The sequence below is a fragment of the Halyomorpha halys genome, unplaced genomic scaffold (assembly GCF_000696795.3).
Source record: "Halyomorpha halys isolate HHAL.00 unplaced genomic scaffold, Hhal_1.1 Scaffold326.1, whole genome shotgun sequence".
NCBI lineage: Eukaryota > Metazoa > Arthropoda > Insecta > Hemiptera > Pentatomidae > Halyomorpha > Halyomorpha halys.
The window spans coordinates 369,131-381,248 of NW_027106117.1; the positions used below are offsets into that span (position 1 = coordinate 369,131).

Below are 12,118 nucleotides of genomic sequence, written 5' to 3' on the forward strand. Positions count from 1 at the left end.
TATATATATTTAATGAAGTGTATGAATTCATTTGAAAATTAATTTTACTTGTTGAATGTGATGTGATAATACCTGCATTTTTAGAAGTAATCAGCACATTTTTATAGAATCTAAATTACTTTATAAAAATATTTGTTTTTTCTTTAACTTAATATTTAATTGTATTTATATCATATCTTAGTAATATCTAGTGTTTGTCTTTGATTATAATTTGTATTACCATTTTTGTTTTTAGGGATACGTTTTTTTACAATCTTTATCACCGTTTTTTGTTGGGGACATCCTCAGATGTGAAATGCATGTGCCTCCATGCATTAACGATTGTATATGGTCACTTCTATACAAAAATTCAGTATTTTTCTGACACAAAATATCTTATTACTATGCTTCAAATGGTGAGTTCTTTGTTTTGTCTATTATGTAATAATAATAATTCTTTATTTGTATTTATCATGCAGATTTCAAAAATAAAATAATTATATTTAGAAAATATGAAAAATCAGCTTTTAGCTGAGTTTATATTCAAAAGAATGTGTAAATGATTTTTTTTGTACTTTTTATAATTATTTCATGGACAAAGCACTATGTTACGACCTATATTTTTTATTCCTACAACCATATCAGGCAGTAATTATCATGCCTAGTCTTCCATTCCTCACATTTAGAAAATCTGCTTTAATACATTTTCCGCAAGTTTCTGTCATACCTTATTCTATTTTCTGATTGGCCTGCCTCTCACCCTTTTGCATTGTCTTGGTTCCCACTCCATGGTCTTCTTTATCCACCTGTTTTCTTTCCCCTAAATATAGCCCACACACTTCCACTTTTTCCTGAAGTCCAGTTCCACTATTTCTATCTGGTGGATTTTTCTTCACATCAAAACGTATATATATTTATATATATATTTTTTCTCATTATCCTCAGTATATATCATTCATGCTTTTTCATCATATAAAAAAAAAATACTGGAAATTTGCAATCTATTGATATTTTAAGTAACTCACCAACAATCATTATTATTTTATTCAATACCAGATCAGTCTGATGGGCCTTACATAATGGCCTGAGATTAATATAACAGATTTTTTGTATAACAATTGATTATGGGGGGAGGTTGTCTTGAGCAAAAGACACCCCTAACTACTTACAACACTATTACTATTGAAGAATTGTGAACAATAACAATGAATTACAAACAAAATATAAATGAATAGATAATATTAATATTTCTTAAGACTTGAGAAAAAGAAAGGTTAATAACAAAAACAATGATATTTATAGATTTAATAAAATAAATAATTGACTTATAATGGGGAAAAAAATTTAATTTGCGAAAATGACAAAGAGTGAAAATAAATGAAATAATAGTAATGTCAATAATAGAATGGCTAAATATAGAATTCCTAGCAGGATGTTCTGCAGCAGCCTGGGCTTCAGTCTGCGAGATGAGGTTGGATTTCCCAAGTTTTAATTCACTGTTCCTTTAACTGTTGGTAACTGGGAGTGGAATTTTATGAACCGTTTTTTGATGAATCTTCTATTGATTCCATTTGTAGTTCTCGATGAAATTAGATATTTCTTACAAACCAATTCATTGCAATTCTTAGGAGTTAATTTTGAAATGATCGTGATTTTTTCCTTTTTGTTAGTGATGCTGCTTCCCAGACTTCACAAACATACATCAGTAGTGACCTGAAAACTATTTTATAAATAAGAATAGTAGTTTCTGGTTTTAATTTAGAATTTCTATTTTGATAGGACATAGCATTGCTAATCTTGTGTAGGTTGGGGTTAATTTAATGTTGATATGGTGATTCCAGGTAAGGCGGTGATTGAGATGATTTCTCAGGTATCTTACTGCTTCACTGGGAGGATTCCATTGCACTTTTTTACCTTTGAGAATTAGTTCCGGTGGGTCTGGTGGGCTTCTTAGTGTAGAAACTTTTGACATACTGAGGCTATTTTTTCATATTTTTCAATATTGAGGCTAATCATCCATTTAGTAAATTATTGTTTCAGATCATTAAGGTGACTCAGCTAAGTATTTCTAGCTATTATTATATTTATTTTGAGAGAAAACTGTTGTATTGTCAGGGAACATAGCTATGAAGGTATGTGTGGACAGAATTATGTCGTGAAGATAAAATTTAAATAGAATGGGAGAAAGGACTGAACCTTGTGGAGTACTGGCATGGATTTGTCTGAGGGTGGAATTCATGTTATTTATTCTGACAGAAAATGTTTGGTTATTGAGGAATGAGCTGAGAATATTGTATAAGTATTTTGGAGTGCCTACTTTCTTTAGTTTGTATAGGAGACCACGATGCCAACCCTTATCAAAAGCTTATTGGAAATCCAAGATCGTTACAACGGTATGTTTTTTCATTTCAAATCTATTTATTATAAATTCCGATAGTAACTCACCCACAACAAAAATGTTCAATGAACCGCAGTTTAGTGTATTGCCAGAGTACACACCTAATTTATACAAATTACTGTAAATAAAATGGGTGTACTGTTTGTATTGATATGCTACATAACTTAGATGGGGTGAAAAACCAAAAGGTGCATTGTTGTTAATTGGTTAGTTTATTTAGATTTGGGGATTTTATTTCTTCTTCTGAAATATGTTGAGTTAAGGTACCTATTGATGGAAAGGCCTTCTGGGTTCTTGGCTCTTCTCTCATCTTCTCTGCTTTCCCTATAAGCCAGAAGTTCCCCTTGGATCTAACCCTGCAAGATGGTGAGAACAATTTACTAAAAAACAAAAAAATGTAAAAGGGACTTCTATCCTTTAACAGCCCCAGATCTGGTCTCAGATAAGAACAACCTGACAATTCAAGTGGGGGCAGTAGAAATAGTTATATCATCATTTGGCAGTGGGCAGCACCTCACGTGCCAGTGCCAATCATTTTACCAATTATTCAAATCAATTATAAATTTTGAGCCTCTGTAAATTTGAAATTTTTCAGGACACGTTCCTTGAACAAAAATTGTGGACAATGGAGAATTTTTCCTTAACCCTGTTTAGTTTTTTGTTTGATCTAATGTCAGTTTTAACTTTATTCTTATCATTAAAATAATTGTGAAGAGTGTATAGGGAATAGAAAGAATGGTTAGTGGCTAATGATTTGTTAAATATATATTTTTCTCCTTTTTCAAATAATATTAGTTTAGCAGAATGACAGTCATTTGGGAGTTAACCATATCATAGGAAATTATTGAAAAATGTTGTTAAGTTAATATGTTTTTGATCTTATTCAGAAAGTTTATGCAGCTTTTAATTTTTCCAGTATCTATTTCTTTATATAATTCAGCTTTAACTGATTTTATCACCATTTTAAACTGATATAGTCTTATTTTTCACCATGTACTTTGTATCAATTTCTTTTCTTTCAATGATCTTTACGTCTTTTTCCAAACTTGACACATTGTAGGTACTTTGTTAAAATAACCTTCATTTCCAATTATATTTTTGGGGTCTATGCTTTATCTTGTCAGTGTTCAATACTGCCCCCCACAGCCCTCTGGTCAGTTCCTATTTCAATCTCTCTAACCACTTATGCATTATTTACTAACTATTTCTTATTGGCAAGTACGAAATCTATTTTATTTCATATTTCATGGTTTGGCTATTCAGACTGATCCAGGTCCATTTAACAAACATTTTATAGTATGATTGCATTATATTTTACGTAATCATATTATAAACAATGTTACCTTGTTAAAATTATTATCCTATACATTAATATATTTTACTATTTATTATGTTCTTATAATCTTAACCTAAATTAAAAGTAGTGTCAATTATTTAACTTTAGCTTATATTTTAATGATACATCATCATTTTTTTGTATGCTGATTTCCCTTCTTATGCTTATGTTTTGATTAGCTGAAAAATATTTTCTAGAGCTTATCTATTAACAATTTGACTAAAAGAAAATAGTATCTTTCAGGTGGTTAATTATACTTATTAATAATGTTTCAAAAAATGAGACATTGCCTCCTAGTTCAGAGTGTTATATTTGATTTCTAACCATTTCATTTACTTAAAATAATTTAAATTTAATAAAAGGAAGATGGTCCAAGAATAGATAACATGAAATAAAAGTAAACTCGGGTGGGGCTCAAAAATTATGTGAAAAATTATATAAAAATGCACAGAGTAAATTAAAGAAAATAAAAATGAGATATACTGTGAAACTTATAAATAAATAAGAAATACAGAAGTAATAGGCATATAATGAAAAGGAGAAGTAACAGCAGATAAAAAAGTAGATAAAAGAGAAATACAAAACAAATACAGTACACACTAAAGGACGGAAAATAAAGGTAATAAGAATAAAATAAAGGTCAAGAAAAAAAAAAAGAACAAAATAGGACACCCAGCTTTCCGGGAAGAGAGAAAGCTGAGGGATGGGAAGAGGCAGATATAAGGTATCCACAGGGCAAGGGAGTTGGGCAATTTGACAGGTCAGAGAGATACTGTCTTTATCAAATTTATGATTGACGGGTCTGGGTTGCAAATAGAAATGTATGGATCCTGAAATGAGATGTTTTTTAGGGTTAAGGACTATGGAAAGAATTGATGTTTTGTCAAAGTTGAAAGAATGGTTGAGAGTCAAGTCATGTTTTAAAAGTTTAGTGGCATTAGGTTTACAGGAGTTGATTGAAGTTTTTTTGTTGGGCTTAAATAAATAAGGCTTTTTAGGTGTTTTTTTGTTTCACCGATATAAGAAGAATTATGACTTGGGGTAGAACAGGGTATTTGGTAAACCACATTGGAGCTGTATTGAAAAGGTGTAGGATCTTATAAATTAGAAGAAAAAAGGTAGGAAAGTTTGTTGTGGGATTTCAAGCCAAGACGTTGGGTAAAAATAATGGATTGTAGGGATTTTTCTATATTATAAAAATGAATTGGTTTTTAATGAAGGGACCTGTACTGAAAAAGAGGTGGAGTAGGTTGAGGAGAGGAGGGACTGGAGTTATAGGGTTAACATAAGAGTCCAAGAGTTTAAGTGTCACATTTGGTAGGAAGTTGTTATTAAGTAAGGTCTCTTCAATATGTTGTATATTGGTATGGTGATGGATAAGGTTTTTAGCAACATTGATTTTTAGTGATAAGGATTTTTTTTTTACTATTTGAGTTATTTTTTACCTCACCCAGACCATTTTCCTTTTATTAATTACATATGATCAATCAACAATCTTCTAATTTGAATTTATTTGTTCTATGATCTCCAAATTACCTCTTCCTGTTCTGTAATCAGCAACCTTAAAAAGCATTTCCAGTATCACTGAAATCTGTGGTAGATGTAAAAATCATAATTTGCAGGTTTGAATATCTTAATTGTAATCCAATTATCAATTCTTAAGTACTAATAAACGATATTAACATTGACCAAATCTTTGGTAGTCCCTAAAATCATAATAAGCCTCCATAAACATAACTCTAATTATAAATATTTAAATGTTGCCCTTAAATGTCTATTATTGGTCGATTGATAAAATATTGTTTGGTAAAAAAATCATTTATTATTCAGTTTGATTTATTTACAGACTTTTAGCCGAGTGGAACGTGACAGACTATTGTTTTTTTTACATAAGTTAACGTTTAATAAGGAAAATGTAAAGGATATAATTGATTCAAATGGTATTCCTGTGTTAGTTGAATTGACAACTTTGGCACATCTGCATACAACAAGGTATTACTTTTAAAATTCAAATTCTATGTCTTAAAATTTATTGTAAATTGTCTTTATCATTAACATAGATGTATCATAAATTTCTATAATTTAAAAAATCTTAATCGTTATTGTTTATCTGTCAAGAGTTACAGATCCTATTTACAATGGTACATAATTATATTTATAAGAGATGCTTCAATACAATCAAAATTTTAATTTTTACTAAATATAAGAAAAAAATATAGGAATCAAATTGGTTTGAGTGTATTATTTAGATAAATAAAAAAAAAAAAAAAAAAAAAAAATGAAAAGTAACTTGTTATAAAACTGTTATCTCATTCTGACTACTTAATTATTATGTCATCTCATGTTCAGATCCAGGTCCTTAATGCTCCCCAGTGTTGTCAAACCATTAGTAGTGATAATCAATGATAGTACCCTGACTTTCTTAAGTATATATAATTGTTTTAGTTCCTTACCTAGGTCCTGATATTTCCGAATTTTTTTGGACTACCACATTATGAAGGTTTGATGGTACACCTATTTCTATAATATTTGCATATTTTTCTACCTTAGAGATAATTAAAATATCAGGACTGTTGTGAGGGATGGTGTGAACAGTGATTATTGCCTGGTCCCAATACAGCTTGACATCCCATCTATCAATTATCGCTTGTGGACTGTTCTTGTAATAAGGCCTAATGATCAGAATGTTATATTTTTTGGCCAATTCGTGATAGATTATTTTAGCGATATTGTTGTTCTGTTGTAAATATTCCTTCCCAGCAAGGACTTTGTAGCCAGATAGGATGTGCTGAAGTCCTGGTAAATATCACCTGGTCCTGGTTCGGGAAATAGGGTACCCTTGCAAAGCCACACAAAGGATGCACTCATATCTACTTCTCTTTCTGACAAACTGTGGTAAAACCTTCCACGAAGTTCTTTTGATTTCCACTTATTCAGCAGGAGTTCCTAATTATTGCTAAGGGATAATTTTTACTCCTAAGGTTGAGGGCATTAGAGTTGCTATCCAATACCGTAATAGTTGAGGTGACTCTCATTGTTTCATTGGCTCTAAAAATGTTCCTGAAATGTTCTTCTTCATTGAGACAAGCTTTTACCAGACTTGAAAGCCCTCATCCTCCCACCTTCTATGGAAGATTTGCACTCTTATACATGAATCCATAGAATCCATATCTGTATTGGTCCATTTCACAATACCAAAAGAATAGGGCAATGCCGGAATTGCCAATGTATTTATAGCTTTAATAATATTTTTCCCTGAAATATACGTTCTGAGGGTAAGTTACACGTTTTTTTAATTTATCCTGGAATTCGTTTTTTCACATCCCTCTTAAATTCCAAAAGCTGGTGAATGCTTAGATATTTTTATGAATCACTTTCTTTAAGGCTGCTGATTACTGCTCTGGTAGAGAGCTCTATATTATGTGAATCTTTTAGCTTTCCTTTTTTGATGTGGAATACAGCACATTTATCAAGGCCCGTCTTCATACGAATATCCTTGTTAAACACCCTTTTTATTTCAAGAAGGCTTCACAGATCATCTGGCTTTCAACTTGGTATCTTCCATGTAGAAGGAATGAGAGATCGTGGTTTCTGTGAGAAGGATATGTCCTTCACCTGATTAATTCAACAAAAAACTTAACTTGTTGACAGCTAGACAGAACCAAAGTGGGCTAAAGAATTCACCTTGGAAGATTCCTGTGCCTATTGGTATTTTTTCATTTGATAAGGGCTCTTAATTACCAATCATACTCTAAGATAATTTCCACAGCTTCATCAGGCGTTCTATTAGACTAATATGGTTTTGTCTACCTTGTAGATATTTAGACTTTCAAGAAGCCAATCATGGGACTCTGAGTCAAATACTTTCTGATAGTTAATCAAATTATATATTACACTTCTTACCTTTTACCTGCAAAGCTATTAAGCTGTCAATTACAAGCAACTCCTTACAACCCTTTGCATTCTCTGTTATTCCTAATTGTTGATCAGCAATTAACTTATATCTATTTAAATGAACTTTTAGCTTGTTATTAATAACTGATGGTGTGTCCATTTCAGGTACCTTGGGTTCAAATTATTTTTTTCACCTTTTGGAATCAAATAGGTATTACCAGTACAGAAATTATCTGGTATTATAATTCTATATTCTAAGAGTTTGTGAAAATAGCCTGCCAAAAGCTTGTGGACACCACTAAAGTTTTTCAAGTCAATAATTTTATACCTTTTATGGTCCTGTCGCTTTCAGCGTGGGGCCAGAGTTGGATCAATGTGACACTAGCCACGGCTCCCATAGCGAAGCGTATTGCGGACTGAACCCTTCAGTCAGACACAAGTGGCGGAGGAGGAAGGGATTGCCCTAGAAGTAGAAAATGACTTTGTGACCTGATTGGCAAACTGGAGAGTGTTTTCCAGTGAATTAGAGGGAATACTGGCTGACAGAGAATGGGAGGAGATGATGCCAATAGAAGAGGAAATCGAGATTGACCACAGAGTTGCAATGTTGACGGGTGCCTTCACTGAAGCGGCAAGTATTACCCTCCAACGCTGAAGGGCGAGAGTACATCCAGTCCCATAGTGGACGCCAGCTCTGACATAGTTAAAAAAGAATACCACAGGGCCAGACATAGGTACTAAGAGTGTAGAGAAGAAAAGAGGATGCCTGCACTCCGAGAAGAATCTAAGCATAAGTATAGGGTATATTGAAACGGAGTGTGTTGCCAAAAGAAGAAATCCTGGGACGAATTTATTGTACAGGAGTCAGAGAAGAATGCCGTACTGGGTGGCAATGGGCAAGGTTATGCCGTTACAGATGATGGTAGCTATTAGAGTGAGAGGTGCCCAGGCAACCACCCTGGAGGAAGCTGCAAAGATGTATATAGACTATACATACCCTAGGGATGATCCGTTCCAGGATATTGCAAATGATGGAATGGTTAGATGTACCATGTTATACCCACCAGGTACCGACCTATGTCCACCATGGGATATATGGGACCTTCGTCTTGCCGTGGACAGGCAAAGGATTGGAAGAGTACCGGGACTGGATAAATGCTGCAATCCTCAAGAACAGAGGTCCTTATATCACGGAGGAGTTGTTGAATATATTCAATGAGTGTTTGGATAAGGGGCACTTTGCAAACAAGTGGAGGATTGCAGGCTTGAGACTGCTCTACAAGGGAGGTGGCAATGATAAGAAAACGCCAAAAGCCTACCGACCTACATGTTTTCTCCCAGTAGCTAGTAAGGTCCTAGAGCATATGATCGTCCACAGCCTTAGACCAATCTTAAGTGCTGCAAGCCATCCATGGCAATTCAGCTCGAACCGTGGCAAGGGAACTACGGATGCACTGCTGAGAGTGCGTAGGGTCGTGGAGGAGAGGGCGGAGAAATACATGTTATTGATCATGTTTGGCATCTCCTCCGCCTTCGACAGTGTTTGGTGGCCCTGTGTACTCCAGCGGTCGCAAGAGCTCTACTTTTCCAGTAATCTATACTCCTTTGTAGGTAGTTACCTCAATTACAGAAGTGTTAGGATAAGGGCTAACTATTGCGAGGTTGAGAGAAAAATCGAAAGAGGATGTCTGTAGGGTTCGGTCCTAGGTCCAGCTCTGTGGAAGCTTATATTCGGTGAGTTGCTGGGGGAACTAGAGGACAAGAGGTTCCTTGCCACCACCTACGTCGATGACCTTGCAGTTATCGTGGCCAAGAACAGTAGAGCCAGACTTAACACAGGAGCAGAGAGGTGCACCAGTCTCATTGGAGAGTGGTGTGTGAAGAGGAAGTTGAGTATGGCAGCAGCCAAGACTCAGGCCATACTCATAAGAGGCTTCACGGACAGGGCTCATCCTATTACGCTGGATATATGTACAAGATATGTACGAAAGTGCCAATCTTGTAACACGAGAAAGAGCCCAAGAGGCTTGCTGGTTCCACTGGGTCCACCGTTAGAAGGAACCTATCCCTTTGAGCTAGTATCACTAGATATAACAGGTCCATTTGGTCCAAGCACAAAAGGAAACCAGTATCTCTTAACATTTATTGATAATTTCACGAGATATGCAGAGGCGGTGCCGTTAAAGCAACAAACAGAAAATGAAGTAGCAGAAGAATTTGTCAAGCATATTGTTTTGAGGCATGGAGCCCCCAAGAAAGTTCTAACTGACAGAGGAACGAATTTCACGTCGGAATTAGTTAAGGAGACATGTAGATTATTAGGGATAAACAAGGTCCAGACTACGGCCTACCATCGGGCTGGAAATGGAATGGTAGAACGTTTCCATCGGACGCTGTGGGACTCTCTGGCGCACCTAGTGCGTAAGGATGCAGCCGATTGGGATCAATGGGTTCCCTTTGCTCTGGCAGCCTGCAGAGCAACACCTCATTCTTCAACAGGCTACACACCCTATTATTTATTGTATGGTCGTGCCTTTGAGATTCCGTTTCCATTTAATTTGTCTCGAAATGCATTCCTAGGGCAGGTGAATGATTATATTTCAGCACTAAAAATTAGGCTTTCTGAAGCTCACCAAAGAGCCAACAAATCAGCAGAAAAGGCTTGGGAAATGCGTTCACGAAATTATGATTCAGAGAAAGGAATACGGAGCTATGTGGAAGGAGAATTAGTTTATTTATATGAACCAGCTGTGACTCGAGGGGAGTCAAAGAAATTTAGGCATCCTTGGTCAGGCCCGCACCAAGTTATTAAGAAGGTGTCACCATGGACGTACACCCTATTGCTACAAAATGAAGGTAGGTATACCATACACATAAATAGACTGAAACCAACTAATCTAGAGGATAAGTCAATCCCATTCGCGAATTATTCCCCAATATTATCCAGTTCTTCAGAGCGAGTCATGCTCTCCGAACAACTAGGAAGAGGATCGGCCATTGACCAAGAACTAATAGAGGCACCTAATGATGTTGTACAAACAAAGAAAGACTCTATGGAAAGTGATGATGAACTTGACATCGATGACACTGTTCATGACCCAAACTGGTGCCCCGAGTTCGAAGATGAAGGTTGGGAAAATGTTAGGTGACCTTATCAGTTACGAAGTAGAGCAAGGAGCCCAGTAATATAATCTGCTCCACAAAGCAATAGTATCTAAATTCCACTCTCACATATTGATGTAAAGTCTAGTGTATTTTTTTTATTTCTCTGTGAGCTGAACTAAGTTTAAAAACTGTGTATTGAGAAGTGATCTTTCTCTCTCTCTGCCACGACCAGCTGAGAGCAAGTACATACACATTATTGTTCACCTTTGGACATAGATAACAATTGTATGTATTTTAATTGTAGGTTAGATTATAAGTTAGTAATAGGTACATAGATATAATTAGAATAAGTTAGAATAGGGCCTTTGTTAGTTAAGATTGTTCTTTTAATTTTACAATTAGTTTAAGTAAATCTGCATTTCAATAAACATTAAAAACACATGTTTCTTGTTGTGGATATGTGAGTTAAAACAATATTAATTAACCTTGCAATTGGAATACATTACAACTCAATACTCCAAATTAAGTTATAACATGGAGGTGTTTAGCTTATTTGATCAGTGGTCTTCCTTCCCAACACCACTCTATGGTGATAACACTAATGTATGCTCTACTTCAGGCCTTCTTCATCCTCTGCAGTCTTCTCCAGCTTTCTGCATCCAACTCTCTTCTCAGATCTTTCTACTCAAGTACTGGATTTGAACTCTCAGTTCTCCTCCCATACATACTACCCTCTTAATCGGTACTTTTCTTTTTAGCTAGACATGGCGTTTTTCTTCTTGGCATAATCAAATTCTGCTTTTCAGTCCTTCAGAAGTCTATTTAATGAGGATACTTCTTAGACCTTCTAGACCTGCCCTTATCTTCATTACTTGGTTTGGAATTCTGTCGGTTCCTTCAATCTCTATCACCAGCTGATCATGCTGAAGTTTTATTAGATATTTCCTAGGCCTTTCACTTCAGGTGTCAGTTAAATTCTCTATTCTATATTTTAAATTGAAAATATTTATTTATATAATTAGTTGAGTTAACATTATTTAATAATTACTTTTTATTCAAAATATATTCCCTTATCATGTCAAAATCTTCGATGCACAAAAATATGCATATTTACACAGGCTGTTCAAGACTCATTGGACACCCACCTTTCTTTTTTTTTTTTTTTCAAAAATTTTAAGAATTTCACAATGAAACTTGTTATGTCTTAAATATAGTGATCTTAATTTAAGTGAAGTTTCTTTTGGTGGTGAAGTAAACTTTTAACTCCTTTTAGTTTTTATACAGTGCACTTAACTATTGAATGTCCAATAGAAAGAAGTATTTTTAATAAAGAATTTCCATAGCAAATGTACTTTAAAAAAAATTTATATCAATGATTTTTCCAATTTGACGTGTCCTGAAAAGTA

General features: G+C 34.5%; 1 protein-coding gene across 1 annotated transcript in view; it reads left to right on the forward strand.

Moving 5' to 3' along the window:
• The window catches only part of Rme-8 (receptor mediated endocytosis 8), a gene marked incomplete in the record, with an annotated part of 123,616 nt that overhangs the window by 73,901 nt on the left and 37,597 nt on the right, over positions 1-12,118 (forward strand). Inside the window, 2 exon segments of the mRNA XM_067053672.1 lie at positions 236-395; positions 5,560-5,705. Coding sequence (XP_066909773.1) covers positions 236-395; positions 5,560-5,705 — 306 coding nt within the window.